The sequence below is a fragment of the Grus americana genome, chromosome 9 (genome assembly GCF_028858705.1).
Source record: "Grus americana isolate bGruAme1 chromosome 9, bGruAme1.mat, whole genome shotgun sequence".
NCBI lineage: Eukaryota > Metazoa > Chordata > Aves > Gruiformes > Gruidae > Grus > Grus americana.
In genome coordinates, this window is record NC_072860.1 from 21767477 (window position 1) to 21789499 (window position 22023).

General features: G+C 36.7%; 1 protein-coding gene across 9 annotated transcripts in view; it reads right to left on the reverse strand.

Annotated features, from left to right (window-relative positions):
- The window catches only part of NAALADL2 (N-acetylated alpha-linked acidic dipeptidase like 2), a 491555-nt gene that overhangs the window by 69564 nt on the left and 399968 nt on the right, over nt 1–22023 (reverse strand). For all 9 annotated transcript variants that reach the window (XR_008578279.1, XM_054835389.1, XM_054835390.1 and 6 more), the window contains 2 exons: nt 20510–20656; nt 137–232 (listed from right to left, as the gene is read on the reverse strand). Coding sequence is in view for 8 of the 9 variants with exons in the window: in XM_054835389.1 (XP_054691364.1) it covers nt 137–232; nt 20510–20656 (243 nt within the window). In the remaining variant the exon portion in view is untranslated. The remainder of the gene's footprint in view (nt 1–136; nt 233–20509; nt 20657–22023) is intronic.

Here is a 22023-nt window from a genome sequence, read left to right on the forward strand (position 1 = left end):
CAGTGAAAAAAAATCCACAGCTTTTAACTACATTTGAAGTATTCACAGGAAAAAACAGAGTATCTTTCAAAGTTATTAACAAATTCAAATTTGGCCATGTGAAGGAAAGTACGTATGAGATCTCCATTTCTTTTACCTTTGCAATGGTCTCATGCAGGCTGAAGGATGGATCCAGCTCTTCAGTTTTTGTTGTATGTACAGGGAAAAGAGCTTCGGAGAGAAAGCTAGAATTCTGTGAGAAAGAAACAAGAAGCCTTTTAGGATTCCACATTGATTTCCTCCTTCAAATGCTTTTTTTTTTTTTTTTTCAGAGATTGAAAAACCCTTCAAATTGTTCTTAAGTTTTGCCGATTATTAAACTTATTTCACTGATGTAATTAACTGATTCTGAATCCCTGAAAGAGGCAACCCCCCATAAATCTTATGACTTTATTTCTGGAATGGCAGTTGTCTTTGTAATTATGCTTCCTAAAGCAGCTAAAAATTTTGCCTAGGAGGAGAAAAAATATCCACACATTTCATTCTGAGCTAGGCAGTAATCAGACATTTTATTAAATACGTTATGATTTAGTCTTCAGAAGAAAGGTAACCCAATAATCAAAGAATATACTTTTATTTTCTGCAACCAGCCTACTTTGGTATACAATAATACTGTCTACATAACACGAGGTTTTGGTCACTTCCCTAAAACGATATCCTTTAGGCTGACCACTCTTAACACCAGGCAATCTTAATACATTATTTCTGCAAGATGTCTGCCGCCTCTTGTACTGTAAGAAAGCAAGAAGTTAGGTTGCATATTAGCTGTCACAAGGAAACAACAAACTGATACCCAGGTGTGGACTGAAAAAAACCAAAATAATGCAAAACAAGACCCCAAGCCTCAAAGGTGCACAGATGCCTAAAACAAGAATTATTTTAAACTTATGTTTCTGAAACTGGTATAATAATCCATAAACTAAATTGAAAAGAATCAACTTTCTCTACATCCCTATAACTCCTGAGACATACATCCTAAAATTATCCTTTCTTTTGTGGAGTGCCTCTAAGTTTTGCTCTTTAGGCATGACCTGAACTGCCCCCTCTTGGAAAAGCTAGGAACCTAGTGCCCATCTACTCCCCACCGCGTATAAAAATAGGCGTAGAGGTGCACCTTGATGGACTGAGATGCTCAATTTGGTAAGCATACTTTGAACACACTCACTGTTCACCAACAGCAATGAGTTCAGTAAAAAGGCACAGAAACTATGGCCAAAGTTATTTCAGAGATCAGCAGGAGGATGTGACCATGCATGAATATCGTGACATTCTAAAATGTACTAGCTATGAAGAGTTCTTTTAAACATACTTTTCAAAGTGAACTCTGACGCACAAATACCCAGAGAGGCATCTACTGCATTTATCTACGTCCTGAAGAGGAACAAAACTTCACCTCAAGTCCTCTGCCAAACTCTAGTTAGCTCTACGCAACTAAGTTCAGCATCATAATATTTTGCATCTCCTTTTGGAAGGCCTAAATCTTTCCTCGTCCATGAATCTTATTCTGGGTTTTGATTTTAATTTTACATGCCAGCACCTAAATACATTCTTGAGTTTAGCTAGAATATCCTAAGGTCTTAACTGTATTTCGTATTTAGTGTACAATGCACTGCGTGACACGTAGAATCACATACAGGCTTACCAAAGGGATTGACGGGACTGTAGAGGGACCACAAGCTCCTATTAACATACTTCCTTGTAGCATGTATTTGCATCTGAGCACTGGGAAATTAGTCTCGTCCTTTGTTTCACAGCCTTGGCAGAATCTCTAGGGAATTATTCAGTTTCAGATTGTTAGGCTAGTCCTAGAACTAACATTTTGCATGCGTCTTTTAATGCCACTAAGTTTGGGTTTTGGTGGGTTTTTTCTGTTTGTTTGTTGGTTTGTTTGGGGTTTTTTTGGGTTGGTTTTTTTTTTTTTTTTTTTTTGTGGAGAGGGACAGTACAAAGAATATAAGAAAATGTATCCATTAAGAAAGGTTAAGCAGAGAAGGAGTGTGACTCGTGAAATGAATATATTTTGGCAGATTCATAATCACAACATTTTATATATGCTAGTTCTGGAGCTTTACACAGGACCCAATAAGAGACTACCCCAATTCTGAGTGCAATTTTTATGTTCTATGAATTTATGTATAAAATAGTACTAGCAGCAATAAGAATCTGGCAATATTTCTGGTTCAGAAATGCCTAATCCATCGTGAGATTATAATACAATTACATCTCTCTGAAAATAATTTTGAAAAATGTCTAGAGTAATTTCATATTGAATTCCAAATAAAGTTCACAGAAGCCCATGGTCCTCTATTTAAGATGAACAATTTTTCTGGTTCAGATTGTTTCCCAGACTGTGAGGCATTACTGACAATGTTCTGGAACTATGTCCTTTTCAAATACCCGCTTCCCATATCTACTAGACTAGTATTTCTTCAGTTTTCTCCTCTGGATATATACTGATCTTCAAAAGTTTCTGTCCCTGTACTCCAAATAAAGACTCATACTCTGTACTTACAAGAAGCCCCTTTTAGAGGCATAAAACCTGGTAATGATGCTCAACACATTCCTCAACAGCCTTAATGCATTATTTGCATTCAGAGATTGCATGCTGAGCAGTGGCCAAATAAAGCTTTGGTTGAAAAATACTAAAACTGATCTAGGCTTTAGCAGGATTGATTTGTAAGGTTGGCACTCCGCATCTTTTCACTTGCTAAAAACGCTCTGTAGGGTTTATTGTTTTAAACATCAGGAAGTGAGCAAGTGAGAGCGACAAACAATTTAGCTATTTTGTTCCGGCTTGTACAACCTCTTTTTATGTGACTAAGCTTTGCTCTTTCTCATGCTGGGTTCTAAGCCATACAAAGACTGAAGAAAAATAGTACTTTAGCTAACAGAGCTGTTAACCTCAATTCAAACAAAAGAAGTCAAAAAGAAGCAGAGAAAAAACCTACCCTCTTCCTCAAAACAAACAATATAGAATATCTTGCTGATGTACCCTGGGGGATAAAACGGTGGTATCTGATACATGCCTGCTGAATCAGAATTGTTTGTACTACACAATGCAGTACATCGCATGGATCCAAGAGCTAGTTTTTAATTGGGCACGGCATTGTCAGCTCTCTTCTGGAACAAGTGTGGGACACAAATTAATTATAATCATATCAGTGATGTAATATGCCAACATGCTCTGCTCAAACTGCTCAACATAGGTGTAGTTCCCTACAGATGCTGAATCCACCTCCTGAGCTAGTGTACTCACAGCTAAATTAAGCTCCTTTGAACAGTGTGACATGTCTCATAGACATGTTCAAGAAAATTCAGTGAAAGGTATGTCTCAAAACAGTGCATTACATGGCTGGTAATTTTGCTTGTTAATTTTTTCTACAAATTAATGCCTCCATGATCAATATTCTATCAGTATTTCCATATATTTCTAGAAGATTATTTCTGGTAGTAAGCTCCCACCACTTTCTTAAAAAAATAGTAAAAAAAATAATTAGCACCGACTTACACAAATTTTTTGTGTTCACTGATGAATCTGTGTGTTGTATAATTTGTCACAGAAGTATCAGAATAATAAATGAAGCCATTCTTCCCCTTCTGGAAATTTTTTTTTTTTTTTTTTTTTTAGATCTCAGGGAGAAGATGCACAAAGTCATTTATTATAAAGATAAAATACATACATCAAGATTAATTCATAACGCCTATTCATCTTTGTTTTAAGTTTGTGCACTAGTTTACAGAGCCATGTCATTTGACTGGGGGGAGGTTGAGGAACACCATCATTCTGCTACTGTGGTGCTAATGCTGTTCATCATCATTCACATAATTGCAATCAATAACTTACAAAGACTTACATTATTTATATTCATTCTTGAGTACCTTACTGAGAGTCAGTGAAGGGAATGATTACTGAATTAGATTTGCTACACAAGATCAGATTATTGCTCCATCTAGACAAATATTCTTTCTCTGGAATCTAAAGCTGGATGGATCAGATGCCTGTAAAGCAGGGAAAACCAGCTTCACTGGCTTTTATCCCACCCTACTCTAGACACACTCCAGCGGAGCACAGCCTAGGATTCCAGTGGTCCTACACTCATCTCACATTCCATGGTGAGAGATACAATCACTGAAAGTATGCATTCATACCCATTCTCTTAGTCTAGGTGCCTTCATGGAGCAGAAGCTCTTGCTCCTCTTACACAACTTAAATGGAAAGCAATACAAGGTTGTAAGCATTTGAATTAATGCAAGTGAGTCATGTCATTGAACCCCAAGTCAGCTGGAGCTCTGATGTAGTTCAGTCCTGGTATCCTCCTGGAGGCAAACACCTGAAAAGACTTTATTTTCCTTTAAAACTAAGTTTTAGGAGGACAGAATCCAGGACAAGAGCCTTTGTTAAAAAGCAAAAGTACAACGAAATAAAAAACACTTTGCAAATTACTTTTGCCTGTTGTTTCTTTGCACAAGGAGTCATTGTCTTTAGGTTCTTCCTCAGCCCAGTAGCACTTCAGTGACTTTCCACTTTGCAACAAACTCAGCACAGCCCCTACGAGGACCACCAGGAAAACAGGAAAATAGTTTTGGGGTTTTTTTTCCTACCAGTCTTGTGGTCAGACTACAAATACAGTCCCTGCTCTTCTCATCAGTCTCTTCTGTACTGAAAAGTTTGCGGGCCTTTTTTACTGTCCTCTGACACCAGCCCAGTTGCACTCTCTCCTGTTTGTCACATCTATGCTCTGCAAAACTCTCCCAGACTAGTATGTTCCTTCTGTGAAAGCCACTGAGCAATCAAACCTCCTCCCAAAGGCTTCCAACCTAGTTGAGACCACGGCAGCTGGGCAAGGTAAACAGGTAGTAGCCTCTGCTACTGCCTCAGCTGCTGCCTTTTAAAGAAACACAATATAAGTAAGCAATGATCAATAAACAAATCAAAACACACATTGTCATCACAAGTGGCAACTCACGATGGAATCAAGACCCTACTGTCTTCTTGAAAAGCAGTCATAGAGAGTCACTGCTTTAAGTAGGCTTGAGTACTTTTGCACTATAAAGCTTTCTGCCCAGAAAACAAAGCCTTTCCTATGGACTGCACGTGAAATACAACAAATTACTGTGATTTTATATATTTGGGCATATTTATAAATAACATTTATTATTTTGTGTGTCTGTGTTATTCTCTGTGTGTATAGACAGATAATACTTGCAAATAGTTAATCCAAGATTACCATCTAAAATAACTTGCTGACATCTGAAATATCTTGCTCTGCACTTAATAAAGGGAAATGTTTAAAACAGTTGTTGCCTTTTTTTTTTTTTTCATAAAAGACACCTCCATAAAGAACTACTACAAAGGCAAACCTATTCTGTTTCTCTTGCCTTTTATTGTCTTTCAAGCACTATGCCTATGAGAGAAAGCTGCATGAACTTTCCAAGTAGCAGAAGCCCCCTCTTTATCCCAGGCAGCACATGGCAGAGATACGAGTCTAGATGATGTTTCAAGAGTACCTCTCAGCGTTTAACAGCAAGAGCAACACTTTCCAACAGCGAGAAACTGAATCCGACTCATCATTTATTCTTTCAGCAAGCTCACAATAACAAGTGAGCGTTGGCGTTTTTTTAACAGCAATTTGCTAAGCAAATTTCTTGTAAATACACACTAAGAAAAAGACATGCTAATCCAAAGAGCACTAAACCCAACCATATTATTCCTTTCTGTTTTTCACCCACAGTAGGAGCTACAGCTACAGTTGCTATCCTGGTACTCTCCCACACTCAAACAACCAACAGAATTCAAACAAAATTCATCTGCCTTCACTTCTAGTCAGGCACTAGTATCACCCCCACTTTGTACAATGTGCCGCTGAATGCTCTCAAGATGATATCAATTTATGGAAAGACTTTTTCAAGGTCAGACCACTGTGAGACACCCTAAAATTTAGGAGGCCCAACTTCCAGTCATGACTTTGCAAATTTTCTCCTTTACCTTTTGTAAATGGTTCTGTAGGTACACAGCTATCCAAATCGATTTGCTCTTCTGATATGAAGCTATGTTTTTATCATATGATCTGTACAACCTAGAAAGGATGACATCAATAATCCTTGAATTCAAAGTGTAACGATTTGGTTTCTCTGTGAGCTCTTCAGAAGAGAAATGAACAAGCATAACACGTATTCGGAAGCAGATTCACAAACCCCTCCTTGTCTCATCTTCCTTTTGGAATGATCAGTTAACCTGATCTTTTCAATACTCATTTAATGAGCATTCTGTGAAATTAGAAAGACATTGATGTTCCACTTTTCAAATAATGGGTCACTTCTGATTAAACTTCGATTGAACATTCAACTTTCAATCTTAAAACAAATGGCCTCCTTTTCTTTTTAATTTGAACCTAATTTCCTGCTGCCCTTGGGTCTCATGACAGTAATTAATTGATTTATGAATCGATTAAATGGGGATCGAAAATGCAGGGAAAAAACCCTTAAAACCCCAAACCTGGCTTACTCTTGTTTATTTATGATTGGACACTTGCACTAAAATTCACTTCTGATTTACCAGACTCATTTTTCTAAATTTTTGTTATCCTTCCTCAACTAATTAAGTGAACAGCATGGTTCGCCTTCTAGAGGTACTAAATTTGACATCCCTTGTGTACTGTCTTATAGCATACCTTCAATTTATATGCCAACTTTCAACCAATGCATTTTAAATCATGAATAAAATCCCGCAGCACTTCTGGTAATTTAATGTAAACCAGAGTAAATACCAAGACATAGTATAGAGATCTATTTTGTTGTCATTTAAAAAAAAAAAAAAAAAAAGAAATCAAATGTTACCACACACTGTCTTAGAACCAGAAATAGTTCTGTTGTATATACAACAAACAATATTCTTTACTAGGCCAGGGCAATGCTGTATCCACAACACAGTCTTGTTTTCTTGACTATTACTTTAGAAACAGTTAAATTACCAGTTAGGAAACTCAAATTATGTAACTAATAATTCCTTAATATGTTCTTGTTCCTTACCTGAATAGATTTTTCTTGCCTGCTGAATATTCCCCAGCATTTATAAGAAAACATAAATGCCTCCAGAACATTGGAAGGCTTTTGGTTTGTTTGATTTTTGTTTTTTTTTTTTTTTTAAAGTAACATGCAACAGAGGTTTCTCCACTAGGCAATAATGCTCAATCTAGAAAAATGCATGCAAGCTTTAGACTAAAGTTCTTTAATCAGTTTGACTTCACCCTTGTCAATATTTTTCAGTATCATCCATATTTGTGCCAGCTTCCCCCTTCAGCACTTCACAATATTTGTGCCACCAATTTTGTACTGCACAAGAGTAAAAGCTCTCAGGAAGGTACAACAGAGACCAAGCAGCAAGAGAAAAAATCCTTCTGAAATTTGTACAGGTGGGCCAAACAGTATAAATATGCTAATCTAACACTGCTAAAAAGTCTGCAAAGCAAACACAAAAAGGAAGGATGAAAGCCAAGAGAAAGCTGTTTATTTTCTTCACATAGACCAAAGAATAATGTCTAGTAGAGGAGAATTTAGGGGTATATAAAGCCTTTGGTGCATCAGGACTGAGAATATAATCAGCTGCCTGTCCACATATGTACATGCAAATCTGTTCCACGATCTATTAACCTGTTTCACTCTTTCTGCCTTTTTATAATACAGCAGCACGAAGAGTAGAACTGCAGCAACCTGAGGCACACACACAAACATGCAGTGTCTGGTCACTAAAACACAAAGTAAGCAGGAAGCGCTTACCTTCAGAATCAACCTGGTAAGCAAGTTTAGTTGGGAGGATGAATTCACCTGCAGAGCACACACTATAAAGTTATATTAGTGCCCAAAACTATTGCCCAGAAATCCAAAGGCTTACAATTGCATGAGGACATGTCTGCATCTGTATTCAAAATCATTGCCAAAAATTTGTCATAGCATGAAGGAAAAAGCCCCGTCACAAGAAAAGATAAAGAGAGAGCAGTGAGCAGAACAAAAATACCTTTGAAACCTGCACTGCAGGCTCTCACTAATTCCTTCTTCCATTTTACTCGAAGTCAAGCGATTGGTACATGGTGCCGTGGCAGCAAATATACAATTGTATTCCTTTGTGAAACAGGTGTTTCACCTCAGCCAGGCTAAAAGACCATCTTCTTTTTTTTCCTGGCAGGGTGTAAGAGATTGAGCCAGAGGTTTGACTGGGAGAAGGATCAAAAAAAAAAAAAAACAGTAATGGAAAAGGGTATCTCATAGACTAAAATATGGCTTATCATCAGCTATCTGGAATACTTTTAGTTTGAGAGCATGCTGCAGACTGAAGCAGATTTTTAAATAGATGTACTGAAAAAGTGGATTATCTAGCATAGAACACACGAAGCCAAAGTGTGGTTCTCTAATGTGTGAGTTAAACTGAATCAATGGCATTAATGTATGGCACATAGGATTTCTCACTAATAAAGGCCCATAAAGCTGCAAATACATCACAGAAGACAGTCATGCCTCTCCATCTCAATAGTAGCTGGTTTTCACTGGTTATTACTTAAATGAAACTAAAGACATAAAATGTGTATGCTTTTAAATTATCTTTAGAAAGCAAAGCTTTGCAGTTGCCACAGCCTAATGTGTGTCAAAAATCTCATTCAAAGTGAGAATGACCCTACTTGGTGAAAATGGACATGTCAGGAGGAGTTTCTGACAAGAGGCTTTTTTTCAGTATTTTTATCATTTCAGTTTACTGAAGAAACTTTTAGAAAAGGAACAAAACCAAATCTATTTTCTGTTTTAATGTTCTAGTAAAGATGTACACTGACCTTGTGATGTCACCAGATAATGGACAAAATAAGCAAGGCCTGCCCAATTTGACTCCACAGAAAACAGAAGAGGCATAACTGGAATCACTGCTGCACAATTTATTTTATTATTCAACTCAATTGTAGCCAGAAAAACTCAAGCCAACAGTCAGAAAAAGAATATAAGCACTTTCCTCTCATGTCTTTTAATTTAGTATTTTCTTCCTTGCATTAGTAAGTGAATTGAAATAATCACTGTAAAGCTATAAATTCAGACTGCAGCACAAAGCAAGCAACTTTTAAGATACCAGGATACTTGCATAGCTTTATTCCTCTCTAGAGTCTTCCCCTGATGCTTTTTAAACTGAAGGCAAATGAGCAATTTAAGGAGGCTCAGTTCAGACGCACTACATGTACTAAGGAACACTTTTTCTTGGATGTGTGGTATGAAGGATGCAAGAACATTTTGTAGCATTTTATGATTAATTGTGAGCATTCAAATTATGCAGAAAGCATGCAGTGCCAGTAAGATCATCCTAACATCCTGCTATAAGCCATGAATCCCAGTGGCAATGTCTTCCATAATCACAAATATTATAAAGCATAATGTTTTTCTTTCCTGATTTGATGCTTCCTATTTCCAATTTTTAGTGCCTTAAAAAACTACTTAAGTTATTATGTTAAATGAAGAAATCTGATTTTATCCACTGGACAGATATTGTGTAGGTGGGAGGCTTCCCATTTTGCAGTAAGAATCAGAATTGGCTTTTTCTAAGAACAATAATGTCTTCAAAGACAGTATTTATTTATCAAAAGCCTTATTAAACAGTTCTTTAATGGTCATGATAAGATACATCAAACATTGCAACTTTTATTTGAGAGAATGTATCATTAACTCGAATCACAGCTCTCTGATAGTCCAGCGATCTTGATTTTTTTCTCAAAGTACTAAAAGACAAAGCTGAGTGCCACACTACTAGTATCTGCTGACACAAAACAAGTTCTGATACTTATTCCAGATACTCTGCCAGAAGATTTCTGGCCACTCAGAGCAACAATGGTAAAATGGTATCTTGAATGCAACAGGCCAGGGAGGACAGATAATTCAGTGCCTTCTATCCTTAGATAATACATGTTTTCAGTAACAAGATGCTTCAGCAGGATATCTAACAGAAGCAATAATCGTCTAAGCAAATTTCTCACGTATTTCCCATATCCCATTGACCCTGTTAACTTCCAGGCTGTCTTTCTTCCATTGACTTTCAACAGCCCTCAGTAAATTCCAAGAACATGAAAAGCCTATGAGAGAATCTGCAAGGACAGAGTTTATAGCAACAACATGTATTTATGCAGTGTGAATGCTAAAGAATCTGTGCATTTTCGTTAAAGTACAGCAGGTTTATGTAAAGAATTTTCCCCTTCTAGATGCACTGTGGAATGTTTGGGACTCAAAGCACTAGGATTTGTGAAACCAAACAGATTCTTTTAGAGCAAAGCAATATATCCAGCTGATGAGGACGACATCAGTTTCCCTAACATTAGTGGAATAACAAAGATGCTCTTCCATGAAATTAAGTAGCTAAATATTCATATTATTCAATGAAACAACTCAAGCAATGAATTGAACATCAAATGTATTTTGTCTTGTAAAACACTGAGTCATTAACCTTAACAATTTCAGCATGCTCTCACTACCAAATTCAGCTAAATTAGCATCCAAGAGAACAGATGGACTAATGTATTAATGTGTTACTGGTGAGTACTACACTGAGTAAGCCCTGACTGTACTGAGAAATTAAAAAGCACTAATTTATGCTAAAGATGGACAGAAAACAGAACACACGTTGCTCAAAAAAAATATAGTATGAATAAACAAAAGCACAGCTATGATAAAGACGGTATATCCCATGAGCGAGAAAGGCAAGACACACAAGCAGCCGTGGTTTGGACTTACCTTCACAAGTAGTCCCAAGACAATCTACCAGGGACTGTTCCAACTATATTTTGTGACACACTGGCAGTTCATCACTTGTCCATGAACAAAAATGAAACCTCTCTTTTCACCTTGACACATCTAACTCCCGTTGCTACACCTTGTTGACCATAAAGTTCTACTACAAAGTTCATAAAATCTCCCACCAGCAGCAAATGCAACAGCACCAAACTCTCCAGAGACAGTTTAGAAAAAGGAAATCCTGGGTTTCCAAGCAACCTGCCATTCTGAAGCTGATACACATTTGCTCCTTTGCAAAGAATTTCTAGTATTCTCTGGTATTCTAAGCACACTAGTACTTTGATTCTTTCATACATGCATGAAACATCTCCCGTAACTCCCCGTGGGCAGCTACCAGCTGTGTATTTCCTTAAAAAATTTAACACATACCAGGGAGAAAGGGGAGGAGGAGTAAAGCAGGGAAGGAGGGGAGCCATGCAGAGCCGTATTTTTAGATGGAAAAGCTAACAAATTGCAGATCGTCACAGCAACTCACTGCTGTTATGCAAACTCCCTGTTAGTCTAGATACAGAAAGGGAAATAGGGCTTCTGTTTAGGGTAGGAATCTCCCTGGCATATCAGGGTCGAAAAACTGGCACTAATCTCTTCTAAGGACATTTAAGCATATGTCACAGGCCTGGAAGTTCTGTTTTGAACAGCTAAGGCTGAAGTAAGTACACCATGTCTTCATATACGGTGTACTCTGGTCATTCAAAGAAAATGATGCTATGATGCTTCTAATTGAAGTTCTTGACAAATATACTTGGATCTGATAAATTAATTGGCACTGGGTGACACTTAATCCAGGAGAACATAAATAATAACAGAAGAAAAACAGCATAAAATTTACCAGAAGAGCCTGGTCAGCCATAGATCATCCAAGTAGTCAGAAATCTCAAAATAGTAACTCTTTCCTGCCTGGAAAGGGACTGAAGGACATACCAGAAGTAAAGGAGAAAATGATCTGGATATGGAGTAACGGTGAGATTAACGATGTGATGCAAAATGTTGAAAAAACTGCATTAGGAATATAGAGAACTGAAATTTCAGAAGACAAATTTTTTTTTATTTTAAGCACTGTAACCATTTGACCAGTGAACTACATTAGCGATACAAAAATGGCTCTCAGTGAAGGATATCATAGATCAGACAACTCATTTTTTGCTTTAGATATATGGACACAGGTACAAGGCTGTGTTTTCTGGAGTTAAATTTCTCGCTTTACCCAGAATTTGGTGACAAAACTACACAACAGGCTTTGCTGCCTTCTATAATGCCACCTTGATTATACATATATATATATATAAAAACACATGCATATAAAAATAACGTGTGTGTGTATATATATGTATTATCTATATAAATAATGCTTGACAAGGACTTTGCTAAGAGAGAAGGTAAGAGAATGTTGGTCAGAATTATAGAGTGCCAGTTATTGGTTTGTTCACAATACATCCAGCCGCTTCAGATTACAATAGATGTTACAGTCCCAGGTAAGTTGCAGCTCAGACTTTGTAGCTATAAGACAGAGGTTGTGTCTGTCACTAGGGATTATCTGTCCTCCTCCAGTTTGCAAATTGTTAACTGGTGGTTTTCAGCTTTGTTGACATATACAGTCCGTACTGCATCAGAGATATAGGGACAGAGAACTGTTCTTCCAAAGAAACAGTGGCTTTTAACAAATTCTGGCAGCCCGAAAAATGGTGATAGCTCACTGGTAGGCAGAAATTAACTGTATTTTCATTGCTTGTTTTGTGAAATCTAAGAAACAGTGTGCTGGAGGTTATAATGGTAATGGACGTAGGTATTCATGTGGTAATAAGAGCCAGTGGCCATCAACTACACTACTGAATTACCTATGCTGTGATAATGGATCAGGCAGATGCAAATTTAAAAAGAAAAAAAACCCTCCAAATGCTTCCTACAAGTTCCACTTAAATTTAATTAAACATCTCGGAGAGGCTAATTACTTAGACACTTTCACTGAACGAAAATTAAATAATATAAAATCATGTCAAGGTCATAACTGGAACCAACTCAGTACATCAGTGAATCAATAACGACAGGAAACAGAATCTCCCAGTCATCAGTGGGACAAAGACATCTGTGGCAAGGTCCCAGCGTGGCCAGTCCAGCAGACTGGATAGAGTCCTGACGCTTTACACACGGCCAACACCCAGAACTTCCCCACGCCATGCTTATTTCTATGGATTTTTATGTTCAGTTCAAAACATTACCTTGACACAAAGAAACCCAAGAAATGAAACAGCAGCTGAAGGTCCTCCTAACCACGATTAATATGGTGCTCCTGTTCACTGACACCAGAATCCCACGACTTACAAACATTCAGTACTGTTCCCATACAGACAAAAATGAGTATAAACACCAGTTTCCCATTCACTTCCTAAAAGACACAAGCCAGATGTGCTGAAGAGCACTCCATACTGCCCCAGCCCTCCCTCTGCACTAACACAAGCACATGAAAGAGATAAAAGCAGCACGCAACATGGGAGTTATTTTTCAGTAAACTAGACCCTAAGTTCTCTCCATCAAGGACAGCTCCTCTGTTTCTTTTCTCATAACAAAGAAAACTTGGAAAGCTTTTGATTTCTTTTGAAAGAAGTGCGTGATGTGTCAGCCTAAGCATGTAAATACTGAAATCAAGAAACTGCAGTAAGTTTCCCCAAAGAGTGATAAAAAAAATGAAGAAAAGAGGGCAGGACAGGGGGGAAGGGAGGAAGCGGAGGAAGATGGTAAAAACAACTGAGAAGCCACATTCATTGAAGAGTTAAGATTTAATGGCCTCTGTTTTACACCAGTGTGGGCGAAAATCACTTTTAAGGGCTCTAATGAAAGTTGAAAGTTACCTTCAAAAAGTTATGCATATTTCAACAGAAATAAAAATCATTATGCATTCTCTCTAAAGAGGATACAATCTCAAACTGTCAAAATTCTAAACTCTTCTACATATATTACATACAAATGCCTTCTGTAAAGAAACCTCTTTTCATTTTTGTTCTAAATTAGCTTAGTGGTCCATGGTATTACACTATCTTGGTCTAGCCTGTGAATAATGTGACAGGTAATTTTTATACTTCTTGCCTGTACTTAAGTTTCAGTGAAGATACGGAAAACAACTTTTATGGTCTAGGTGTAAAAGTAAATGTTCTGTAAGCCCTGCGTACCCAAACTTGGACAGCTACTATATAATATTTCATTCTAAATATGTGTCCATCAATAAATAACAAAAAAAGAGGGTACGGTTTTGTTTTGATTTTTTTTTTTTAAATAATGTGCAGTAACTTGTTTTTTCTCAAAACAAAATAATAATGCTAACATTGATGTAACCTACCATATTATCACAGAAGGGATTTAAGATTCTGTGTCAGCAGATAGGAATCATTATGTAATAGGATGTGCTGAGAAGGATGAATAATATGCAGATAACATAGGAAATCATCTAGTTATAATTTAAAAAATTGGATTCCTCATGAATATGTCAACTGAAATGACGCAGAAATGGCTAGTAATGCTCTATTTCCATCTTGAAAAAAAGCTCAAAATACTCCTGTACCAGCTTAAGTTTGTAAGTGATCGGAACGGCTTCAAAATGCTGAACAGTTTAATGTTGTTTGATTTATAACACTGAAGAAACAATCAAAGCTCTAACTGAAACCACAGCAAATCCAGATTATATTTTCTCTTGCACCCAAACATTAGGCAGCCACAGAAAGATGATTTTTCTCGGTCTCAGTGATTTACTTATGTTCCAGTACTTCAGCAACTATGCTATAAACTGTGATAAGACAGACATAATCAAAATGAATTAACTTGCAACTACAGGGTTGGTTTTTTCCTCTTTAGAAGTCCACTACTATACTTCCAAATGTAGATCTTCTAAAAATCACTTTCCTCTGTCCTCCTTCATGAAGGAAAAAAGGCAAGTGTGGCCATCAGATTAAAACGTTGAATCCAGCAGAGTAAACTACATTTTTAAGGTCCTCCACCAAGAAGAGGGAAAATGATATGGGATGATGCTCATATAAAGAGAAAAACAAGGCAAAGCTTAAAGAAGTAAGGAAGAGAAATAAGAGAAACAGAAGAATATTAAGAAGTATGGATAAACATCTGAAGTTCTGAGCCTCTCTGACAGGTAAAACTATGGCTAGAGACAGGAAACAACACAAAATTTCCCAGACCATGCTGTTGGCCCTGGTATTATATTTTTATATAATAAATGCAGTGTAAAAATGAAAGGAAGGATTTATGCCAAACAACTTTCTGGAGAAGCCTGAAGACACCCTCGACACTCTACTGCAAAAGTTGTGTTATATTTTAAGACATAAAATTAACATTAATCTGTTTTAAAATTAACATTAATCAGCAGGAAGTTCTTTGAAAGAGCGAGCTCACTCAGCAGTTACAACACTATGGAAAACTCGCATGTCCTCTCTCGATATACCCCAAGTACTGAGACACATATGCTTGGCATAGCAGCATCTGTCCTTCCATGTCTGATGAGGCCACTAAAGATGCAGGGTTAGAAAATAGCCCTTAAGTTTTCCTCAGAGTTTCAGTGATTCTGTGGAATCTGCCTCTCCTCCTCCACAAATAACACCCTATCTGAGCACACCAGCGTTAAACAACTGGTACCATAAGCACGCGGAAGCAGCCCTTATCAAAATCTATCCTGGCACATTTATCCCTTCTCAGTATATACTGCCTGAAATCACTGTCTCTATAACCAACAGCTCTGTAAACAGCTTATATTTTAAATTACAGATTTTTCCATAACAGGTGATGCTTCTATTGCAGCTAAAAAGTAATGGGGCAAAAAAACCCCTCAGATCCCCAAGAGATTCATTTTACTCTGCCTCTGTAGTAGAGGTAATCGATACTGCTGAATAAAGCTACAACTCCAGTAGTAGCTCACTGTGATGAATTTATATTCCAAAGAACTTTTTTAAAAGTTCACAGGTAAAATACCCAAACTGTACCAAAAGTTGAAACTTTCACACATTTTAATAAAATGATTACCACTCGAATACCTTGCTCTTTCAGAATCCTTCTCATGTTTATGCTTCAAGCTTTTCATCAAGAGGTAGCATTGTTCCATTACACAAATGTGTGAAAAAAAAGACAAAACCTAAACTGGGAAAAAACCCCTAAACTTTTTGAGTGCAGTGGTTTGACCAGAAATACAGACTGTTTCTCAGAACCCTCACTTTGATTATGAAAGGTGCTTTACAGATTGGGATTAAATATGCCTCATAGTACTGCTGCTAAACCGTGTTCTACAGCAACAGAAAAATCAAGGGTTTTTTTTTTAAAAAAAAAATTAAAAAGTAAGCTTGTTTTGGTTCTCTGAACATGAAATGATTTCCAATCAAATTTCAGAGGTATTCAACGCTCACAAATTGAATTGACATTACTGAGAATTGTGGAACTCAGCATATTTAAATGGCTGAAACATCTCAGCACAGTCAGCTAGAACATGCGTCAAACAAAATTTTGAAGGATTTCAGTTTCAAGTGACTTTCATTATAAAGAAATGAACTTAAGAATCTGAGCAACAAGTTCTCTGCCTCCATACAGGCTTTCCACCCATTGCCTCAAAACCACATTGATTTTACCGCTTTCTGAAACAAATCATCCTATTGTCACAAAACAACTTCCCAAATTGTGTTAAGTAGGATAACCCAGAGTATTCTGAATTCTTGCATCTTTTCCATTCATTTTTCCAGTTATAGGAAATTTCATGTTATTTAACAAGTAAGTGTTCACTGTGACTAAACCCACTTTCTGTTAACATAGCCACAGATTTGAATAATAAGCCTTTTATTGCTGTAAAGGTTAAGTTTCAATAATCTTTATCACTTTTTTTATTTTGTAGACGTTATCCACAAAAGCAGAGTTGAGTCTACAGTGATTTTTTTTCTTCATATGGAAGAACAGTTATCGGTCACATTTAATACTAGAATTTCCATTAACGTGCAAATTTAAAAAGATGCCAAAAAGCAACAGAGAAGGATAAAAAAAAGACACATAAGAGAAACAGGGTAAGCTATTAAGTTATAAAACAGTATTTTCTATTACACAGGCACACAATCAATGTATATCCACTCAGAAAGAAGAACAATGAAGAATTCAAATAGAAACCGAGTGCATGCTCTTCAGATCATGCACCACCACATCCAGTGTTTTCAGAGTTATTCCTAACTTACAATCCAGTAACTTAGAGCTGAGCTTCAGTCATGTTGTTCAACAAAATAAAAATACCACAGGTGAAGAATTTATATCTAAGAAACTAAGCAGAATCATGATGAACAGTGACGTATCCAAATCCATAGTTTTGTCTGTTATATGTAAGTATTTTCTGTCATGGAGTATATTTATGTATTATACCTGTTATACCATTTATTGGTTTGAAAAATACATTGTCATACAAATGTGACTAATATTTTCAAGGGCACAGAAATGATCCACACATTTAAAAAATCAGAATTTACTCACTTGCTCCGATTTGTTATTACTGATGTACCAATGACCATACGATTGAGTAATCCATTGATATCTAGCTCTTATTGCAGTACAGAGAGTAACAAAGACAAGTCTGTGATCTAAGACCTCTTTTACTTTATGCTGCTCTTTCTTATTTACGTGAAGCTAAGTGAAGATGTTTCTAATACTATTCTCCACTGAGGTGAGGACTTACAATCATAGGCTTTCAGTAGTAAACTCAGATTTGAAATCAACATTACTTCTTTCCTGGAGCCTCCACATGGTCACTTGGACATAAATTAATAATTAACTCAAACAGCATGACTCCTCCTCAAAGTAAGAGAATCTGCAGTATTAGGAAAAGCTGATCAGCCTTTCTCATAATATATTACAAATCAGAATGTGACCCTTATGAGAAGGTAAAGCCAGTGCACCAGAGGTTAGGAGGAGAGGAAGGCTTTCTTCAGCAACTGCAGGAGAATCCTTGGGAATTGGGTTAATGTTATGGCTTTTTCCATTTGAGAAATTCTTCCAAGTTTACTTCTTACCGGCAGACTAAAATGCTGCATATTTGCTGCAGGTAAATAAATGAGCTGCAGTTTACTCAGTGCATTTTTATACTAGTGGTTGAAAACTCAGAATGCACTTTACTAGCTCACAGATCTGACCACAGGCATTCGCCATGCAGATTTAAGTTGCCTGAAGCTGTGGTTCACTGTATTTCATAATTTCAAACAAGATAGCTTTACTTTCTCTTCCGGTTTGAATGTCTTCTTACAATTTTATTTCCTCTTATTTACTCCTCAGGTTCCTGCCAATGAAAAGCTTTTACAACCTTTTCTACGAGAATTGGCATTGCACTTACTGTGTAAGAAATGCATTTTGAAAGCTGACCTGTAACTGTTACTCTGTAGGCAGACTACAAGGCACAGGTCTTGGGCTTTTTTACTCTAAAACGGGATTTTGAGTGTAGAATACTATCAGTTTTATGGGACACTGCATGCTAACAGGTGGAAAAAACAAACTAATGTGTATTCCAAAAGAAGGGAATTTTCTGAGTAGGTCACAGCAGTGAAAGAGACAGCAGAGGAAACCAACCTGGTAAATTATAGTCTATAAAAGCAAGTCAAAACACCCTGTTTCTGAAATCTGTTTTCCCAAATCCAAATCTTGTTTTGCAATGAAGCTGACAAAGCTGAGGCACAGTTCAAAAAGCTGAATGGCTTGGAAATAAACAAGAAAAAATCCTTCCCTGCAACTCATCAGGTTATTTTCAGTCACTAACCTGCACAAGAAAATTTCCTACAATGTTTATTAATACAGCTGTAAACCAAGAATAATTTCTGTCTGCCTTATAAGAGTACCACCCCTGTTTGATACAATAAACAGAATCCCCAATAAACAGTAAACAAAAAAACAGATTGCTTGTCTGGTAGAATACAGCATACTAGGAGAGACAATGAGCCTATACTTTTGAAGGACTGTTAATAATCAGTACAATAGATAACAAAAATATAGCACAGAATGTAAATTTAATCATTCTGCGTAACTTCACTTTTAGGAAAAAGTCCATCCTCTTGCCAACACAAATTTGCTAAGCAGATTTATTTCTCACATGAAATAGATCTCATGGGGTCAAAACATCCTACGGTCTGAGAGGTGCAGTACATCAACTTCAAGACTCCAGATTACACTTATCGCAAGTTTATTTCAGGAAATGATTTTGCTAGAAGGACAAAAGCTGAGTTTTCAACAGAGAATCAAATTTGCTGTATCATATTTAAGTATGAAAATATTTTCTTATATGATTTTAATTACATTGCTGTGTCATTTTGGGAGACAAAAATGCACATCAGCAAAGTTGACTGAACACGAAGAACAACTTTGGTAGGATTGAAATAGACAATAGCCAAGGGAACCTTCAGTGTTCATATTATAAATGTTGCTGGGAAATACTTATTATTTTGATACGCTGAAGTCTGCAGATTCTTTCTCATGCTCTATAGATCCTGTATACACAGATCTGGAATGAAAATTATGTGGAATAGCTGCTATGTGACAACAGAAATTTGCACTGGTCCACAAGGCTGTCACAAACATTGCACTCGCAGATCTTCTGCCTTCACATTTTCCTTACAGCCTTTGCCTTGTGTTTAATCTGAAATAGAATACTTTGCCTAACAGGTGCAGTGATGTTTAGAAACAGAAGTCTCTGTATTTATATAAATTCTTGACTTAATCTATTTTAATTTACACAACGACATCACAACAATGCTCCAATATTTGGCATAATTCTATTTTGCTTTGCATTTGCGAAATAGAAACATATTAGCATTGCAGTGCCAGGAAGCATTCCAGTTCAGCTCAGCTTCAGCTTTGTTCTTGAACTTGGAAAGACGTGCGCATATGTAGACAAGCACAGTGCAAGAAGAGAAACGAGGGGAATATGAAGTCAATGTATCATTACATTTACAAGAAAACACACTCCTTTTCTCATGACCACCATGAAATAACTAATGCCAGGCTTCCTGATCCTCAGCTGACCAACTGAGGGTAAAAAATTGAGTTGTCCAGCTGCAAATACAACCTACAGTACTCCACTTTATCTGTGTGCAGTTCCAACCTGGTCTCCAAACAGTGTAACATGCCTCTTCCTTCCACTTACCTTGCAGAGGAGAACAGACTGAAAAAGAACATGGTGTTTTCAAGACTGCAATCAAGCATACAGATCTTTACAATCAATATATATACTAGAGAGTCATATTTTGCCCACAGTATGAAAATGGATACAAAATTCATTTTGAAGGCTGTCTCATCCTACTGTGCAGGAAGAAAAATACACATCAAAACTTGTTTTCTCTGTGTTGAAAGCAGTCTGAAAAGTTGGGTTAGATAATACGTAACCTATAATACTATCAGCAATATTAACATTCTTAACAAAATATCTGCCTTTTTTTTTCTTTTGTTGTAAACATTTATCTGTTGTTTGAATGCCATACCCCTATAAAATCAGTCACTTTGAAGCTCTGTGGTAATCCTCTGAAGATCTAAAAAAATGCACTTACAGGAGATAACTTTCCACTACAATACACTTGTCATGTAAGGATATAACCTGAGAAAAATTTAATTCTATCTTTTCGCTATTTTCAGTCTGTCCATTTTTATTCATAACTACCTCTGATGTTTTGATGTCCTCATAAGAAAACTGCATGGCAGGTACTCCAAGGTGGTTGATGAAATAATCTGAATCTCCTTGTATCTGCACAGAACTCACATTGGATCCTGAGCATTTAGTCTTTTCCACACAGCTGAAGCTCTGGCTCTGAAAAACAAACACAAATCAAAATTCTAGTTACTTATTTGCAACCAGACTCAATAACTCATATTGGTATTCCATTACACAGCAGTCTGGCTTTTTAAAAGCTCAAGGCTGGGACTTACACCGATGCAAACAGGTATTAGCTGATTCATACTCAGTAGTAAGTGACTCCACAAACTTTTCACCCTCTACTGACGTGTACTGCAGTCTTTGGGATCGGACATAGCAGAAAACGGAGAGTGTACTGCAACATGGTTGTGTCTTTCAAAGGACAATGAAAATCTTATCTAATTGAAATTGTAGGAGGGGCAAGAGAAGAAGCCTTTAGTAGGCATATGAAATGTCCCATACTAGGCAGACTGGAGGTCATCATGGTGCCTTTTGGAAGCATGTTCTGAGATCTTTAATGGCTGCTAAGGAATAAATTCTTTATTCAGTTAATACCATGCTCTCTAACAGCAAAAAGCTGAATCAGATAAACGTATTTTAGTTATCTATGGTCTATAAAATGCTGGCAACGTACAGAATTTGGTGCAGTTGCACAGTAGGGGTTAAGAGAAAAACAGAATCAAAAGGCTAAAGAGACATAAATACACATTTTCTGGGTAAATTGTTTAATACAATTCCAGTCAGTGACATGTTTGTATTTCTTTCACATAAGTATTTAATGGTGAAATCTTAGCAACAGAACTGTAATAAATATAAGATGAAAACTGGAAAACAAGCCCAAGACTGAGTGCCACGTATTAGTGTAGCTTTCAAATACACCAGGTAATTAAACACTTAATAAACAGTAGGCACAAAGGCTTTCAACATCTGTTACAGCAAATAAGCTACTTAGGTCTTATTAAGAATGTTAAGAAGTTGAAGTCCTAGAGATTATTTACATTTTGCAGTTTATATAGTAAACTTAACTTCCTCAGACTTACTAAATTACTAACTTGCTATAAGAACAGTGTAAGATTACTTCTCCTTTACTACTAAAATACACCAGATTCTGTGTATTAAAGTTCCTGGGGTTAGCAGGAAAATATTTTAAGAGTTAGAAAGAGAAAAATCTTGGTATTTTTCCATATTTAAATTAGCATAATTATTGCTTCACAGTTTCACTTCAGTGCTATGAAGAATGCAATTGCATATTATCCAGTAAAGGTAAGGGCTGCAGATTCTCACAGAAAACTATTCTAAAATACCTTCAAGAAATATCTTCCATTTCGTAAGTATTTTAGAAAGGTAGCTACATCACTCTTTTTGCTAAATGTTTCTGCTCCTGCTATTCTTGCCTATTCACAGTTGTGCAAAGTCTGTCCAGAAAGACTGAGAGTTATAGTCAAAATAGAAACAAAAGATCACTTCTGTATATGCAGTCC